This window comes from Glycine soja, chromosome 12 (genome assembly GCF_004193775.1).
Source record: "Glycine soja cultivar W05 chromosome 12, ASM419377v2, whole genome shotgun sequence".
NCBI lineage: Eukaryota > Viridiplantae > Streptophyta > Magnoliopsida > Fabales > Fabaceae > Glycine > Glycine soja.
Window position 1 is genome coordinate 3,108,965 of NC_041013.1, and position 19,326 is coordinate 3,128,290.

The 19,326-nt window shown below is 30.8% G+C and overlaps 2 protein-coding genes across 3 annotated transcripts; both read left to right on the forward strand.

The window, feature by feature from the left end:
• The first annotated feature begins 7,477 nt into the window (after positions 1–7,477).
• Positions 7,478–12,401, forward strand: LOC114379798 (adoMet-dependent rRNA methyltransferase spb1-like). Its single transcript, XM_028338528.1, has 11 exons — positions 7,478–8,008; positions 8,144–8,191; positions 8,304–8,462; positions 8,575–8,621; positions 8,992–9,148; positions 9,233–9,294; positions 9,408–9,600; positions 9,901–9,990; positions 10,520–10,665; positions 10,779–10,905; positions 11,183–12,401. The coding sequence occupies exons 1-11, from the start codon at positions 7,535–7,537 to the stop codon at positions 12,182–12,184; spliced, it is 2,505 nt and encodes an 834-aa protein (XP_028194329.1). The 5' UTR covers positions 7,478–7,534; the 3' UTR covers positions 12,185–12,401.
• Positions 12,402–14,371: 1,970 nt separating this feature from the next.
• Positions 14,372–17,081, forward strand: LOC114380452 (probable pinoresinol-lariciresinol reductase 3). 2 transcript variants are annotated; one of them, XM_028339522.1, is made up of 4 exons: positions 14,372–14,644; positions 14,721–14,856; positions 16,363–16,605; positions 16,688–17,081. In XM_028339522.1, the coding sequence occupies exons 1-3, from the start codon at positions 14,490–14,492 to the stop codon at positions 16,516–16,518; spliced, it is 447 nt and encodes a 148-aa protein (XP_028195323.1). In that variant the 5' UTR covers positions 14,372–14,489; the 3' UTR covers positions 16,519–16,605; positions 16,688–17,081. The 2 variants fall into 2 exon arrangements, with proteins under 2 accessions (XP_028195323.1, XP_028195324.1); XM_028339523.1 differs by having other exon boundaries at positions 14,721–14,844.
• Positions 17,082–19,326: the final 2,245 nt, after the last annotated feature.

Below are 19,326 nucleotides of genomic sequence, written 5' to 3' on the forward strand. Positions count from 1 at the left end.
GCATGGAGTTCTTCAGTATGCTTGAGCAAAATATGCATTCTGTAAAAAAAAAAAAAACAGTTAAATATGCACGGTGCAATGAAAAAAAAAAGATGAATAAAATGAACATGGTGCACGATTTTTGTGCGGTGGGAGGTTTAACAGGTGTGTGGATAAGTTGGTAAAATTAATTTTCAATATGATTGATTTTTTATAATTAATTTTGATTTAAATTTATTTTAAAGTAATGTGATTTACATATATAGATATTTATATTATAAAATTAAATTATAAATAAAATTCGTATAATTTTTTTATTTAATGTAAAAGATATACAAAATTATTTAAATCAAAATTAATTCTAAACACACAGTCAATTTCAAACTTTTCTCAAACTTAAAATCAAATATTTAAAACTATCTAAAATTAATTTTTGGAGTAAAAAATAACTGTTTAACACGAAACCAAATACATATTAAGGAAGATAAAATGGAATAATAAATAAACAAATATAAAAGAAGAAAAATTGGATAAAAAATGAAAAATTATTTTTATTGAATTAAAAGGAATTATGACCGAAAAATAAATTTTAATAAAGTCATTTTATTTTTTTAACGTACATAAAATTAGTATTCTGTTTGTTTACTTTTTTTTTAAATTTAGTCCATTATTTTTGCAATTGTGCTATTTTTATAGCTAAATTTTGTTGTTTCTTTTAAGAATTGTAACATTTTATTAATATTAATGGTTTTTATTGATCAATAAAAACAATAACAACCTGAAAAAAAAATTATTTAAAAGAAGAAAAGGAGTTAAATAGTGGAAATGAAAAAAAAAATCATAACACTTTTTGTTTCATACTGCCTAGCGTGTAGATTAATGCGTATGGGTTGTTCTAATATAATTAACAATTAATGGTCTGAATTTCAATTTTGGATTACTTAATGGCAGGAGTTTAATATACTCCCTTTGTGTATTTTAGATAATATTAAATTAATTTCGATGTTTCCTACGATATTATATTATATTTAAAATATTTATATACTAATTTGCTTGGATGACCGAAAAAATTCACTTTTATAATAAAAAATTTCTCATTTGGGTCATGCAGAAATTTTTTTTATTTAGAAATAACCCAAATTTATAGACTATGTGCTTCTTATTTTTAAGAAACTTTTATAGATCATTTGCTTCTTATTTTTAAGAAACTTTGATTGTCACATCAATAGTCTCCCACATGAAAAAAATTTAAAAATGAAATATTATGTGATATTTTCTATCTTCACATATATATAATTAAGAAAAATATATAAAAATATTAAATTTAATAAAATCAATTTAATTCAAATTGTTTAAACAAATTCATGTGGATAAAAGGGCTGTTACCAAATAAGACTCATTAAAAACATTTTCGACTCAAAATAATGTTCTTCAAGTTTACAAAAGAACTCTTGTTAAGCAATATAATAAATAAAGTAAAATAACATCATGTAATTGAGATAAAAACTTATGTCTCAATGTCACATCCAATCAGAACATTGTGTTCTGACGTCATCTAGCATAAGGTTTTTCATAGTTATCCACCTAACAATATGCTCCCACGAATACAAAGTTCGAAATCATCATAAGATCCAAACACAACCAGCATACTGGGAGTTAGTTATCGCATTCCTAACTAATGGAGAGAAATGGAACAACATAGATATACATATTATGAAATACAACTTACTTCAACACAGTTCACGTCATTCCACCACTTATCGCGTAACATCACATCTCAATACTACATGTCTCACATTTTCACACCATTCCCGTACTCATGGATCAAAACACAATATCACTTAACCAGTCAATATCAATCAATACACAAGCGTTATGCAACAAATATACTAAGATTCAATCCTATATGCAATGCAATACTATGTCAATAAAAAATGTTGTTGAGCGTCTAGGAGTACATGACAAGACAGACCATACACTGGTAAGTCAAGTTACTCTCACTAGGTAAAATCATAGAGAGACTAGTTAGGGTCACTCTATTTTGCAAAAACATTTCAATCATATGGGATCAACATAGGCTTTAGGGAACATTCAAACCGAGTGTATTTACCCCTAAGGCCTACATTCCAAAGAGTTTGTCAGGGCCTCTCCCTCATGATTCAAGTCCAAGCCAGAAAATATTTTAATACGCAAACTATATCTATGACAGTACAAAACAAACGACTCCACAATTATTCTCAAACTAATTTTTACTCGTTGCGCTTCAAAGTGATTAAACTCGTCAGGTTCTCATAGTGGATCACATCACAATACTCATCACACATTAACTTGTTGCTCTTAAAAGGTTTTACAGTTATGTGATTGTACGGTTCGTAGCTCACAACTCAATGCACATAATATCTCAATACATGTATGATCTCACAATTTAATACATACTTAACTTGTCACTTATACACAATTCATCACACATCCATAATCCCAAGATAACATGTTATCACGTCTCACACATCATATACATGTCACACAGTAATAATATTAATATGTTATGCTCATATGATTAAACCACTAAAACAATTTCACATGATCATATCAAAATCAAATGAATCAAAATCACAGGTCAAAACACAAAAACATCAAGAACACTCAATCTTATCAACCAATTTGCATTAGGACATTAATTGGCCCATCAAACATAACAATCTCGTGATTATAATCATAAAGACAGAATTACAATATAGTAAACATCCTAAAATAAATCCCAGTTTGATCTTGTAAGGATTTTTACACATGTTCATTCTAACCCCAATTGCGATAAATTCATCCCTTATCTCTAAGAGAGCTCACGTGTGTAGTACGATAGTAATAGCGACATCTCTAGCAGTTCCTTAGGATCCCTCAAGCTTTTCCTCTGGCTGTTCTGCTAGGGTTTCTAAGCATTAAAGAGAATAAGAAGGGATTGAAGCCTCCATTTTACTCTCTCTATGCGATGAACATTTCTCTCACCACAGACACTATTTTGCAAACTCCAATGATAAGAATGTGAAAAAAATGAGTTTTGAACTTGGTTTTCAAATTTCATGACAATTCAATGATTTACGAGTCTGAGATCTTAGTTTTACTAAGACATGTTTGAGTGTAAGCGAGAAAAAGAGAACTACATGCGAGGGGCATTTCTTTCACCATATATATGATTTTGTAAATCCCAATGGTGGGGATTTGTAAAAATGAGTTCCGAACCTGGTGTTCAAATTTCACGATGATTCAGCGGTTAATGACTGCAGGATCTTAGTTTTACACGGACAATTTTGAATGTATACGTAAAAAAAAATGGTTTTGAGAGAGGAAAGGAAAACAAATTTGAGAGCAATAGAGAACATAAAAATGAATGTTAAATTTAAAATTGACATAATATGTCTTTATTTATATTTAGAATATTCTCAGCCTATTATTTACTCTATTTTTTTATTTAGTATAAAGAAACTTTATTTTACTCCATAATAAATGAATAAATAAAATCTCATTTTTATTTTCTAAGAACATATATTTATTTACCTTAAAATCATTATTTTAATTAATAAAATTATTTCTTATGATTTATTTAATTACAAAAATCTTATTATTTTTTTAAAATTATATTTATTTTTAAATATACTTATTTTTAATTTATTTTATAAAAAATGAGATTTTATATTTCTTTACTCTAAGCAACTTTTAAGTTTTCAAGGTTGGATATGACCTTAGACTATGTTTGATAAAATTAATTAAAAGCTAAAAAATTAGTTTATTAAATAATAAGTATATGGTAAAACTACTTACTGAAATAACTAAAAAATGTAAAATGATAAAAAATAATAAAATTATAATTAATTAAAAAGATAACTAGAAAATTGAATATATATATTAAGAATAAATATAAAAAATATAAAAAATTAAAAGCTAAAATTTTAAAAATAATACTTCAAATAAAATTTTAAAAATACTAAACATTATTTTAAAAATTTATTTATTTAACAAACTTTCAACTAATAAAAAATAACTAAAATATTTTATAGCGAGAGAAAAAAAAATTATTGTCCTCCATAGCTTGTTTTAGGTAGCATGAAAGTATGGAAAAGCGTGAAAGATGATATATTTCACTCACTGGTGGACCTACATCGTGGTAAAGGATAATAAAAAACACACAAATGTTTTTATTCAAAATAATTTTTTTCTTTTTTTACCTACAAGACATTTTTAATTAAATATTTGTTCTCAATTTTATTCTATTTCTTTTTTAACTAAACAATCTCGATTTTTATTTCATTTCTTTTTTCACTTACTTACTTCTCTTCCCTCTATTTATTTTCTTTCCCTACCAAAGAAAGCATTAAACTAGTTCAAGCATAATTGCCTTCAGAAGATACCTTTATCAATTCAAATACTTTTCTCTCTCTCATTTTTTTAGTTGAGATAAAACAAATTTCAAGTTTTGATATCTATTTTTATTTTCCTTTTCTTTTTTAAGTTTCTGTACACGTTTTTTTTTTCCAAAAATAAACAGAACATCAAGGAAATAAAAAAATTGTCAGATTTTATCTTTCTTTTAATTATTTGCATTTATCTTCGAAATTAAATATTTTTTATATCTTATTCATTCATTTTCATTCGTTTTCAACTTATACAAATAAAGATTTTAATGATTTTCAGATTGGTAAAATTAAACTTTAAATTTTAAGCAAATATTTTTAAAAAATATATTGTCTAGTTATTTCGTAATTTTTTTTTAAAAAAATACTGAAATGGTAATCTGCCAAACATGCTATTATATGATGTGACTTTGAATTATTCACATCAATCATTTCTGTCGAGAACACACAATTTGTGGCTAAAATAATTTTGTCGGCCAAATTATTAGCACTGGCTCAAGTATTTTCCTAGAAAAATTGGTGCAAAATACAGTGATCTACGGGATTAAAAAAAAAAGACTGTACAATCCGGTAATTAATTACCTTAAAGTTTAATTTATTGCAAACAGATGATATTTAAGTTATTTTTCTGTACCTTATGGGTGTAATTAGTTATACAAATTGAGTTTGTGAAAAAGTAGATTCAATTAATTTTTTTATAATATATTCACGAGGAAGAGTTAGAAACTTTAAGTATATCTATATTTTGGATTATGAATTAGTTTCGTCTAAAAAATTGAAATTTATGAGATTCCTTTGAATTTTGATGGAAAGTTAAAGGGTATAACTATAATGATTATCAAAAGTTATTTCCTTGAATGTGAATTAAAAAATTATCTTATATGAGAGTACTTTTATAAAAAAAATTATTAAGAACTTTTTTTCGACAAAAAAGTTTTTTATGAATTCTCCTTAATCTTTTTTATTATATTTTTTCTTAATCTTTTATCTCTTTTAATTTATGGTTTTTGTATTTATTTCTAAATTAAAAGGTCTCTTATTGAGAAAAAAAAGTTTTTTTAATGTTGAATGTTATATCAAATTCAAACCCAGCCTTATAAAATTGTCCCTTATGAAAAAGATTCTTGTAATTATCGTGTTTGAGAAGCGTGATATTTCATAGAGTCGTTCTTCTAGGAATTTGAATGTGATGAATATTAGAAAGGAAAAGTAACGAGTTATGGCTAAATATGATAAACAAGGCGTGTGAATCTCACAAAACTTACATCTTTCTATTCAATGCTTATGAAAAGTCCAACAAAATAATTGACGAGATGTTGGCTAAAAAATTTATGGATGGAGAAGAGATTAAAATGTATATTGTATACATATTATTTACAAATCACAAAATTAACAATAATGTGAACACTGTAGATTGTGGTGAGGTAAGAGATACAAGAAGAAGTGAGATGGTTGATGCAAGGTAAAAAAAAAAACCCTAAATCTTAGGTTTAAAAAATGATGTTAAAATTTTTTTATAGTGTAAGAAAAATTCGAGGAGATAAATACTATGAAGATCTATAATAATGAGACATGAATAATTATATAAGTGAGTTTAATATCACATTTTAATCTTAAAATCATAAGGTTCAGGTTTATGGATCTTTCCTTCATTTATATGGTATTCAACCTTCTCATTCTTATCAAACGTGGAACTTCACCTCACATTTGTAGTCCAACAATCTTTCCCCTAAGTGTGAGTTTCTTATTCTATATGGTAGTTTTCCCTTCAAGTGAAAGTCATTTTTAATCCACGAGTATCTAATGATGATCTTTAAAGCTTAACCCTGGTTGCTCTCGCTTGCTTAGCCTTTGATGTCAACTTACTCTAATACCTTGCATTGTTGCAATGTTCGTAGGACTCACTTCCTGACGATACAAGAGATTCCATGTCCATGGATCACTAATGCCATTATACTCGTCTGAGCTGGTAACCATGTTGAATCATCGACTTTGATACCAATTGTTCGAAAATCCAATGAAATTAAACACCAAGGAAATATATACTAATAGATCATGAATAATCACATAAATAAATTTGACACTATACTTTCATAATGTTTGATTGCTACTAGATGTGAACATCACCTCACACTTATAATTCAATATATAACAAAACCCTTACGACATGGCCTGGAAAATTTGATACCATCATTATTCCATATTTGCTATTTGAAGTTTTATGGTGTTGTCGGCCATATCTGTTATATCCCACCATGGTCGTGGTGCTGCCCACCATGGCCATTAGCAAATATTGTCTGAATAAAGATTAAATGATGTTGTATGACTAAAATAACTTCGTAAATCATTTAATGTGTGTTTAGTTTATTATTTGCAATTAAGAGAACATGAACAATATCAATCAAGAAACTAAAATAAATGAGAGAACATGAATAGGCTTCAATAGATATTTAAAGATAATATCCAAAATCATATACACAGTTTGAATGGTCGTATCATAAAGAGAAAGCATGCTTATTTCTCTAAAAGGGGTAGTGATCGGAGTGAAAGATAATTTCATGATTTTGTCTAATGCAGTTCTTTTTTTTAAATTATTGAATTTCTAAGAATAATGGTGTTGCCGACGCTATTGCAGGATGGATGATATGTTATGATTGATCTCCCTGATTTTATTTTTCTCGCTATTGCAGAATGATGTATCAAGCTAAATGCTTGTTTATTTTAGTTTTGTATGTTGTTTCGGATTTTGCCCCTTTCCTCCATAAAAAAACTAATCGAATCACTAATTAATACCTTATATCTAAACATGAAATAAATATATCAAGGTCGAGTAATTTAATTGAATGAATAATATGCATACGTACCGTAAATTTCGTGAATATTATCTTCGTTTCCTACTATTAAAAAAAAAATAAGCATGAAATAAATTCTGAGCAGTTTATTTTATGCAATTTAAACTAATATATCTAACTTTACAGTTTACACAGTTTTTTTGGGTCCATAACTTTTACTATTAAAGTGGACCAAATGTTATTCATGGGCTGATTCTCCTTAAATTGAAGCCCAATATAAAAAACCAAGGTTAACTCGATTGGATTCTATCTTGTGTCCCAAAACCCTAACAAAAACCCGAAGGGGGGAAAGCTTCAATGGGGAAGGCGAAGGGGAAGCACCGTTTGGACAAGTATTACCACTTAGCGAAAGAGCACGGTTACAGGTCTCGAGCCTCATGGAAGCTGGTCCAGCTCAACTCCAAGTTCGGCTTCCTGGAATCGGCCCGCGCCGTGCTGGACCTCTGCGCCGCCCCCGGAGGGTGGATGCAGGTGGTGGTCCAGCGCGTACCCGTGGACCACCTGGTGATCGGCGTGGACCTCGCCCCCATCGCCCCCGTCCGTGGCGCCATCGCCATCCAGGAAGACATCACCAGGCCCGAGTGCAAGTCCCGCATCAAGAAGCTCATGAACGACCACGGCTGCCGCGCCTTCGACGTCATCTTGCACGACGGTTCCCCCAACGTCGGTGGCGCCTGGGCCCAGGAAGCTATGAGCCAGAACGCCCTCGTTATTGATGCTGTCAAGTTGGCCACTCAGTTCTTAGCCCCCAAGGGCAAGTTTGTAACCAAAGTAATCATAATCATAATAGTCTCGTTTTGCTTTAACCTATTGATGCTCTGTTAGCCTAATTCATGCTCTAATAATGTAATTGTTTCTTATTCTGATTCTGATTAATGTGATCGTTACTGCTTTGCTGTTTGATAGATTTTCAGGTCGCAAGATTACAGTTCTGTGGTGTATTGTTTGAAGCAGGTAATGTGTTGACTTATATTGACAAAAAAGATTGTTTGTGTTTTTGTGTGGTTTTTTTTGGTGGGATTGTTGAAGTTTGGTTGTGATTTTTTTTTTTTTTTTTGTTTTGCAGTTGTTTGAGAAGGTTGAGGTGGATAAGCCTGCGGCTAGTCGTTCTGAATCAGCTGAGATATATGTTTTGGGGCTTGGGTATAAGGCCCCTGCTAAGATTGATCCACGGCTTCTTGATGTGAAGCATCTCTTTCAGGGATCTGTGGAACCACAGCCTAAGGTAATAATTCAGTTTGTTTTCGGGGATGCTGGGTTGGCATTTTTGGTTTTGTTCGTTTTTGGTTCATTTGGTTTGGTTTTTTTGGGTGGTGATTGGTGTATTGGTGATGCAGGTGGTGGATGTACTTCGAGATACTAAGCAAAAAAGGCACCGTGATGGGTAATTAGTGCTTCTTTAAAAAACTTGGTTTGACTTTTAATTTGTATTAGCTTTTCTGTGGCATACTTTCTCAAATTATTCTGGTCATCTTCTTGCAATGGAATGTATGATCTTAATTTTTTATCTGCTATATTCATCACAAGCAATATTGCATAACAAACTAATTACAATGATTGGTAAGGTATCCTGCAAAACTGAAAACATTAAGAATGCAAAATAGTTGGCAGTTCAACTGCTTGAGCTGATTTATTGCTATGAATAGCAGACTTATTGTTCCCCATTCCCACCCCCTTAATTGCATACCCTTTTATTGTGGTTTTGTCTTCCAAACATTTGGTACTTGTTGTTGCTAACTACTTTGTGACTACAGCTATGAAGATGGAAACACAACTTTGAGGAAGGTGTCTTCAGCTGCAAATTTCATTTGGTCAAATTCTCCTCTGGAGATCCTTGGTTCAGTCACTTCCATAACCTTTACTGATCCAGCTGATTCACTGATCAAGGATCATGACCTAACTAGTGAAGAGGTATTTTTTGTCTAAATTATGTGATTGTGCATTTTTTGGTAATCAGTGGGGGTTTGAGCAACTATCAATGTGATTTTTTTGCAGGTAAAATCTCTCTGCGATGATTTAAGGGTTCTGGGGAAGCAAGACTTCAAGCATCTTCTAAAGTAAATACATTGCTGGAGTTTCACTTTGTGATTTTTGGCTTATTAAAAAAAGCTCAATACTGATTCTCTCTCTCTTCTATTGGTTTGGTTTCATATCTATTGGTTACGTGTAGGTGGAGGATTCAAGTTAGAAAAGCTCTTTCACCAACTCAAAAGCCTGATTCTACCACTACAGAACTGATGGACAATGAGCCTAAGGTGGTGGATGAAGAAGATAGAATACTCAATGAAATGGAGGAACTGACTTATGTAATGGACCGCAAGAAGAAACGTGCAAAGAAGCTTCTTGCAAAAAGAAGAGCCAAGGTTTTTAGCTTCTCAGCTGCCACTGATTTAGTTGGAACTTGGGATTGGCCACATACTTGAATAAGTTTGGAATCTGTGCAACATTATTGTTAATATTTATTTGCAGACTATGATAGGATCATATGCTTACAAAATTATACATGATGTCTGGTCCAACAAATAGTTTTAGGAATTATACTGGATGAAAACATATTGTTTACCCTCTATGTGTCATGACATTCTTAGATCAATTCTGTCCATTCTAAGTGGATGTGGATGAGATCAAGCGGATTCATTCCTTTTATTATTTGAATCTTATAGGACAAGGCACGAAAAGCAACAGGGATGCAAATGGATGCAATAGATGATGGTTATGTAGATCAAGAGTTGTTTGCACTTTCCTCTATTAAGGTTTGCTTTAATTTTTTCAACTTCTCTTGGTTTGGAAAATGATATAACATGTTGAAGTGCTTCAACTGCTTTTTCATCTTGAACACTTTTTGCCTCTTTAAAACTGCAAAAGTACAGGTTTGTTTGTTTGATGTATTTCCCAGATTCTACTTCTCCTTTGTAACTGGGAGGTCTAGAATATAATGTTAGATTACTCATGTTGGGCAACATTGTGAGTACCTTACTAATCTTTGATCTCTGAATGGACCCATGCATAGCAAACAGTCTTTTTAGAGAGTTACATATTTCTTTTTTATGTTTGCAAATGTCCTCTGTAGCCCCTCGCCCCTTCCTTCATAAGAGAACCAGGCCGAGGCATCTCTACATTTTGAATTGGGTTTATTCTTTCTATTCATTTAATGGTATATATTGTGAAGTATGTAATTATGGGTTTGTGGTTGAATTTTAATAGCAAATCGTCTTTACATGGTTGAAACATTTTCAACTTGCCATTTATGTTGTTTCTTGTTTGTTTGTCTTTGGGTTTCAGGGTAAGAAGGATCTGGTAGCTGTTGACAACACTGAGTATGAAGGTGATGAAGGAGAAGTAGAAGACAGTGAGAATGAAGAAACCCATGAAGGCCGCCCAGAGCATTCATCCAGTGACTTGGAAGATTCTGATGAGGAACGTAAAAGGTGATTGACATGTTCTTTTGATAATTGCTCATGTTCTGTTATGTTATCACTTATTGCTTAAATTATTCCTTAATAAGTTGTATGATTTCTAATCAATGTTATACTGGTATCAGATACAATGAACAAATGGAAGATTTGATGGATCAAGCTTATGAGCGGTTTGTGATCAGAAAGGAAGGAAGTGCAAAACAGAGGAAGCGAATTAAAAAATCCTATGATGCAAAGGCCCAACTTTTGGAGGTATGGATTCTTTTTTCAATAATTGTGGTATACTCACCCTGTTTGAGGTTTATATAAAAGGAGATTAGGAAAATGAGAGATTATAATGTGATTCTAGAAAATCCTCCCATGTGTACTTTTTTCTGAATTTTTTGGAGTTCTCCCAAAATATTTAGGATTTTAATATTTAAACATTCGGAGGGAAGAAAGACCATTATTGTTTTATTTTTCTTTTTCTTTTGCTGAGTGGGTGCAAATAATTTTTTTTCACTTATATTATCACCTTTTGGTTGTTCAGGGTGGTGAGGATGATGATATTGTTCAATCCAAGTATGATTCAGATGAAGATCAGGGTGATCAAGAAGCAAATCCATTGATGGTGCCACTTAATGATGAGGCAGAGCTCACCCAGGAGGAGATCATGAATAAGTGGTTTAGTCAGGATGTCTTTGCTGAAGCTGCAGAGGAAGGAGACTTTAAGAAGGATGAGAGTAAAGATGAAATGGATATAGATGAGCCTAAGGAGAAGATATCCATTGCCAAAAAGGTAAAAGAAAATAAAACAGCAGCCCCAGCTGTAGCAACTCACCCTCAGCCTCAACCATCCAAGGCAGGGGATGATTTTGAAATAGTTCCTGCACCCGATACTGATTCAAGTGATGATTCATCCTCTGATGAATGGGAAGAAGATATTGAAGCCAAAGCTGAGATATTGGCTTATGCTAAGAAGATGATGAGGAAAAAGCAACGGGAGCACTTACTGGATGATGCATACAACAAGTACATGTTTGATGACGAAGGATTGCCCAAGTGGTTTCTAGATGAGGAGAGGAGACATCGCCAACCAATAAAGCCTATTACCAAAGAGGAAATTGCTGCGATGAAAGCACAGTTTAAAGAAATTGATGCTCGACCTGCGAAGAAGGTGGCAGAGGCCAAAGCACGGAAGAAGCGTGTTGCAATGAGGAAACTTGAGAAGGTACGGAAGAAGGCCAATGCCATATCAGATCAGACAGAGATATCTGATCGTTCGAAGAGGAAGCAAATTGAACAACTATATAAAAGGGCTGTTCCTAAGAGGCCTAAAAAGGAATATGTAGTGGCAAAGAAAGGTGTCCAGGTAAGGGCTGGCAAGGGAAAAGTCCTTGTTGATCGCAGAATGAAGAAGGATGCTAGGAAACATGGATCGGGTAAGGGTGGAAAAGGAGGTTCTAAGACGAAGGGCAAGGCTCCAAAGGGCAAAGGAGGATCTTCAAAGGCCTCTGCCTCTGCAAAAAAAGGGAAACAGAGAACTAAATGAAAATATGTTAATACGGGAAGATCTTCAAAGGGGTTTTGTCTTATTTTCAGTGCCGAAATTTTGTTTGTTCATTTTTTCCGGCTTGTTATTGTGCAATTGATATTATAAAATGATCGAATAGAGCTGTTTTGTTCTTAAGAGGCAAATCTTAATTCAAATGAAATTTGTCTTAATCAGCAGCTAATAAAGTTCTTAATTTAGAATTTGATTATGGAAACCGGTATCTTTAAGTGCTCGATTAGAGTTCTGTACAATTAATTTTATAAAATTGGTTTTAAATCATTAAATGTGATTCACGTACGTATATAAATTGGTTAATTACAAATTTATTCTAAAATGTGTTTGTTATTTTTTGCGGCGTCAAAATGTTTGTTATACGTACAGGAATTATATCTTTAGTGGTCTTTTATTGTGTTTCAAAGTAGATTATCCTAACCCAATATGGAAACTTAGTGGTTGTTTAAATTTTATCGTCATTATCTTAAAATAGTTTGACTGTCCCTTTCAAGTTCAAGAGAACTTGTGTTATAATTAAAATCATAATTCTCATGGGTATGTTTTGTTTTTTTAATTCTTTTTTATGCTGAATCTATGGGCATGCTATAAAATACTGAAATGTTACATTCTTTGATTATTTTGTTAGTGTTTGGAGAACTTAGTCCATCCCTACATCATAGATTCCTATGAGAAATATTTGTAACACTTTTTTTTAGCGTGCGTGAATTTGTAAAATTTTTTATGATTAAATTTAATTTTTATGAATAAAACATTATTTTAACACATTTTTAATACATTATTATTATTGATTGATACTTAATTATAGAATTATAAAATCTTATTTCTTAGTTGACAAGTGTTTCTCGTAATTTTATAATTTTTATTAAATTTTAACTAATAAAAAAGTGTTGTTAACACTCATCTTTCTATATTTAAATAGTAGATAATATGAAATCTAGATTTAATTTCTACTTTTTTTAGTCATTATAGTTAAGTAACAACATTAATTAATTAATTAATTAATGATGTGACATTAAAACAATCATATCATTGTCGAGTCTATGTAATAATTATATATTTTTCTTTCTTTTTTAAATTATAATCTTTTTGTTTCAAAATGATTGATATTTATGATTTTTTCTTTCACACAAATCAAGAAAATAAACATTTTAAGAGTATTAACATTTATTAGTGGACACTTTTATCAAAATACATTTGTTCTTTTTCTTCATTTTAATAAATGTATTATTAAATCTTTCAAGATAATATTATTTATTACATGATAAAAATGGAATTGATTTCATTTAAAAGCAAGAATATCAATCAATTTGAATATTTTTAAAGGTTAAAATTGTCGTCAGATCATCAATTAGTTTTATTATAGGAAAATGTTAATAACACGTTCTTTTTAATATATATCTTCTTATTATTGATTAAAATTTCTTGAAAATTATCAGAAATAGTAGATCTCATGTCTTGTTTAATGATTTTTTGTATGATCGTGTAATTTCTAATAAAATTCAACTAATAATAGAGTATATGTTTAGAGAAGTGTGTTATAAAATTATTGTTAATATTTCTTTTTATCATTTTATGCTGTCAAGATGAGAATGAATAGGAAAAATAACCATTCACTCGTTAATAATATTATTTAAGAAAATATATTTATAATAATAGTAATAATTTATTTTGTGTACACCTGTGTGTACGTTATAGCGATAATTTAGTTTGTGTTTGTATTTATAACAAAAAGCAAATTTAACATATTCATAATTATATTTAAATAAAATATAAACCTACATTTATAATTTATATGTAAAATTAGAGGTAGTCGGACAGCCAATAAACATATTTAAGCTGTAAATACATATAGAAATTATTAAGTTGATGATCTTAAAAAAATATTAAAATATATGGGATTAAAATGTGGATTTAATTTAAATATAATTATATTGTAATTTTTTTACACAGTTATAATACAAGCACAAATTATATGAATTTATAATAATAATAATAATTAATAACAGCTTCAAAAATTATACATTTAACATGATTTATGGTTAGTTTCACTGTGCACAAAAATATATCTACCATTGATTTTTTCCCCGTATATTTTCATTAAATTATTTTAACAGTTATATAATGACTAATGAGTGAATCCTAACAACCTTTAATTGGATCCCGCAAAAGATAGAGATAAAGAGAGAGTGATAGTGATAATTGTGATTGTTATTACATTAGGCAAGGCAAGTTAGTTTGGAGAACCATGAAAGTGCTTAATCAAATTGGAACGAATAAAGGGTGAGATATGGAGAAGAGCAAAATTTTGGTTATTGGGGCGACAGGAAATTTGGGTTATGATTTAGCGGAAGCAAACCTCAAGTTTTGTCATCCAACATTTGCTCTTGTTGGAGACTCTGCTTTCTCTGACCCCATCAAAGCCCAGGAGCTACCATTCTCAAAGTACTTCTTATATCTCTCTCTTCAGTTTATTATTTGAATTTCTTATTCTTATTGTTCAATTTTGTTTTGTGGTCAGGGTTCGCTGGAAGATGACTGAGGCTGTGAGGTTAGTAGACGTGGTCATTTGTTCCGTTTCAGCCAGAGAGACTCTGCATCAAAAGCTTCTTATCCGTTTCATCAAACAAGTTGGCTCTATCAAGGTCATCATCCATGTAATTTTGTTTCTCTATTTCTTGTCTTTTGTGTTTAATTGTTTTTTGAGAATAAATTACAAGAGGGTTAGATTCGTCTTCCACATTGGTTGTTTCAAATAGGTCCTGCATGTTATTCTTAAAATACAATTTAGTTAGTGCATATGATATAAGGACTAAATTGCCTTCTATTGATAACATGCAAGAAAACGAAGGACACATGTGAAAGATGAATGTTACTTTTGGACTTTTAAAACTCATTTAAATGTGACATGTATCCAATGCCACCATGTCACTAACCACTACAAGGTGACACATAATGTGACATGTTTAAATACAGGTCACTATTTCAACCCACTAAAATAGGTTAGATTTGGTTGTGATTTAATCTGCATAATCTAACCCGCATAATCATCAACCCAACAGGTTATAGAGTGAGTTGGGTTGGGTTGTTCTATTGAGTATTTGAGTTAAAATTATTTTTTGGATGTTGTGATGCTATTAGTTAAATATTATTTTGTTGGACATGATTTTTTGTGAACTTTAGATTTAATTTATTTTTTAACTTTACATATTACTATTTAAAAGAATTATGTACTATTAGCTAGGTATTAATTAAATTTAAATAGTAATGTTTAAAAAGAACAAAAATCATATTAATTTTTTTTATATAAAAGGTGAGTTTCTTCACACACAAAAAATCATAACAAGAGTTCATTATGAAAATGGGAATTTATTAAATACAAGATTTATTATTATTAAACTTCTTCAATATTTCTTTTTAATCAATAATAAACTAATGAAGCTTATTAGTGAAGTAAATGGTAATTATATTAATTAAAACAAAAACTCTAATTGCCTGGCCTTCTCTTTAAACGGATAAGTTGTTATATCATTTGGGATTTATTTATGATTTTGATTAATCTTCTGAGACATAATCAGATTTTTTTAATTTTAAAGAAAAGTTAATAAAACTTGACTAAGTAGGGATTAGCTCGAGGTGATCTGGGACCATAGAATAATTTCTTTTAAATGTTGATTTCTGACCTTGTTGATTGAAGAACTGTTGAGAAGGATTATCTATCCTTTATCCGTAGAAGATGTTAGAAATAATAATAATTAGAAAATGAAAAGTTGAGTTAGTATTAGAAGATGAATGAGTATGAATTAATAAGCATTAAGAGATATTAGGGCTATTGTCACTATGTTCTTTAAGTGTGTTAATGGAAGAGTTATGTGATGGCTATGGGTTGCTCTACTATAAATAGAGCACCAAATCATGTGCCAAGTGAACAGAATCTCCTCTATACTCTCTAGTCTCCTCTTCTCTTTTTCTAACAGAAGACTGTAGCTGATTGGTTCTGCAGTTTCTAAAGCAGTTATTGTCATACTTTTTTTCTTTTATTCAGATATACGTAACCAGAGTTCTCACTATACATCTGTGTATTGGTGAAGCATCATTTCCTTAAGTTATTTGAGTTGTTAAATCTGTTCAATAATCTGTTATTAATTAATTGTGTGCCTCAGAGGTTCATCCATCTGAATTTGGGTGAGATCCTACCAGGGTTCGAGTATCTGTGCTTGAAGATGGCTATAATTTCTATGCACCCAAAGTTGAAATTAGTAGACTTGTGGAGGCTGAAGGCATTCCTTACACTTTCATCTCATGCAATTTCTTTATGAGGATTTTGCTTCCTTCTCTTGCTCAGCCAGGCTTAGATGCTCCTCCAAGGGACAAGGTCACCATATTTGGTGATGGGAATACAAAGGGTCTGCTCCATCAATCCAGACCATTGTTTGTTGTTCTTTCACTTGGTGCTCTATTGCTTTTTCATGAATGGTTTCTTTGCAGGTGTCTTCATGAAGGAAAGTGATGTTGCTGCATTCACTATCAATGCAGTTGACGACCCTCGTACGTTAAACTAAGTGTTGTATTTGAGACCCCCAGGAAACGTTTGTTCTTTGAATGAGCTGGTTGAGATGTGGGAGATTAAGATTGGCAAGAAGCTTGAGACATTGCATGTCTCTGAAGTAGAGTTGCTCCAGAAAATCAAAGGTATTATAATAGTATATAAAACTTCCTTGTCAAGAATATAGGAGGCATGGACAATCATCTCATACAATAATTAGTATTATATGTTTATTGTATCATCACATGTCTATTGTCCTGAACAATCTTTACATGACATATAATTGGGGTTTTCAATTTACGGAAGAGTTAATAACATTTGATTACATGCCACATAGAGACTAATCCAAACCATAGTAATCACTGAATATAATAATTTCTGTGGATATGAATGTCTCTTCTTAAATATATGTATACACCATCTCATTTTAAATAGAAAAAGTGAGGAAAAATGCTAACATACGCCTACATTTCTTTTATAGTGTGTTTGGATGGAAAAATTTAAAATTCTGAGAAATTTAAAATTCTAAGAATTTCAAATACTTTAATTGAAATTCTTTTATTTTCAAAATTTTGTGTTTGGATAAAAAAAATTAAAATTATGAGGATGAAAAAAAAGAGAAAATATGATTTGTGTGCTAGTTAGACGTGTTCCTCTATGCTCATAGCCGATCGATATTTTAGTAGCTCAGACGGTGTTTCTTGAAAAAGACTATAAGAAGAGAATTTTAATTTCTCAATTTTTAGAAGGAAATTGAAATTTCAGATTTTTAGTTGTTTAAAATTCTGTTTTAAAATTCCAAAATTTTAAATTCTTGATATAAAGCATCCAAACAATGAATTCTAAATTACAGAAACTCAAATTCTCTGATAAATTACTTTTCTCAGTTAAAATTCTCTATCCAAACGCACTATGGCATTACAGGGACTTCTTTCCCTGCCAATTTCTAGATGCTCTTCATATATTCTGCTTTCATAAAGGGAGATCACACGTACTTTGGGAAAAGTGTGCAGTGCACATATTTTTACGTTGAAAAATTGTATTCTTTCTATGTTGTTTTTCCTTTATATTTCTCTAAACACAACTTAAGAATGTATGACTGCGTTGAACAAATTAATAATGCGATACCCCGGTCTGTTTCTTGATTTCCTTGTTACCCTAAAATTAGCTACAAGTGACAGACTGGTTGGCTAATATTACCTTGAATCTTACGTTGTACAATAGTGGAGCAGGATAGAAACCTAGCATGAAACTGGTTTTTTTTTGCACTTTGGTTGTTGAGAATATCATGTATTAATTGCACCGGAAAGAACTGCAGTTTCAGGAAATTCGTATTACAAAAACCTGTTAGAGCATCCACAATTTTTTTTATAAAAGTTGTTTAAAATTAAAGTGAAGGACCCGAGTCCAACACAAAGCGTATGCCTTGGACCAGATTGAGTTACCAGGCCACACGCACCCAATACCGAAGAAGAGGCAATTGCTAACTACATCTCCCTAAAACACTAAACATACCCTGTTTATATATTTGATGTTTTTTCTTCCAAAAATACCCCTTTCTTTAATGTGCTTTTGCCAAAGGATATTTCCGAAATTAGTTTAGAGTGTGTTATGAAACTACACCAAAATTACTTAGTAAATATCACTCAAGAAAATCGACAATAGAAGCAAATCGATTCTTTTTAATGTTTGGATGATTTTTTCTCAAAATTGATTGATTTGGTTCGGTTTCAAAAACATAAACCACAAATTACTTAGTATTACATGTTTTGTGTATATCACTCTTAAAGATGTTTTTGTTTAAAATGAATGGTAATTTGATAGATTTTTATTGGATAAATTGTTATAAGCAATTTTTTTACTCTTAAACTTCCAATTCACAGATGTTATGTTAGATATATGGTCACCTTATATGTAAGTTACTCTTCAATATCTCACCATTCACTTCCTTTTAATCTATTGATTAAATGTGAGTTACTTATTAAAACTATATGTTAAAAAAAATATTGAATAGTAGTACAAACAACACTTCAAATTACGCAAGTGTAAAGTTTTACGCTAATTCTCACTCATTGATTTTATTATCATCTAACAGTTCCAATAAACCAACTCCTATTTATCTATTTTTATTTAATCTCATCCCTTTATTTAATTTACCACCACCCGCAGCCACCATTGCTGCAGCTAAGTTGGTTTGAGTTGGGTTGCCTACTTAAAATATTATTAGTATATATTTTCCTCAAAAGAATTAAAACATTACAGTTAGTCACCCCAATTCTATCAACCAACTATGAAAAATGACACCCAACATTATTTATAAAAATTTGACAACCGAAGAATTACGTGAGTATTATTGTTTTTGTTTATTATTATTATTATTGCTTCCGATTAGTGTTTCGTTTATTTGACCAAAAATCGTATTATAGAGAGAAAGGGCCAACCAGTGGTAGGTTGCCATCAACACCTTATGTCAATTGGATTAGGTGCCTGGTCACACATGTGACCATCGCGATCAACTTTTTTTTTTTTGTTTTTTCTTTATATTATCAGCTATATAGTACTTTAAACGTGCACATGCACG

What these genes read in the sequence shown, in the direction of transcription:
- LOC114379798 (XM_028338528.1), top strand. Translation starts at nt 7,535, where the DNA reads ATGGGGAAGGCGAAGGGGAAGCACCGTTTGGACAAGTATTACCACTTA. An exon ending in ATGACCTAACTAGTGAAGAG is followed by an intron (nt 9,149 to 9,232) that starts GTATTTTTTGTC and finishes ATTTTTTTGCAG; the next exon opens with GTAAAATCTCTCTGCGATGA. An exon ending in TCTGATGAGGAACGTAAAAG is followed by an intron (nt 10,666 to 10,778) that starts GTGATTGACATG and finishes TACTGGTATCAG; the next exon opens with ATACAATGAACAAATGGAAG.
- LOC114380452 (XM_028339522.1), top strand. Translation starts at nt 14,490, where the DNA reads ATGGAGAAGAGCAAAATTTTGGTTATTGGGGCGACAGGAAATTTGGGT. An exon ending in CAGGAGCTACCATTCTCAAA is followed by an intron (nt 14,645 to 14,720) that starts GTACTTCTTATA and finishes TTTTGTGGTCAG; the next exon opens with GGTTCGCTGGAAGATGACTG. An exon ending in CTATCAAGGTCATCATCCAT is followed by an intron (nt 14,857 to 16,362) that starts GTAATTTTGTTT and finishes TGTGTGCCTCAG; the next exon opens with AGGTTCATCCATCTGAATTT.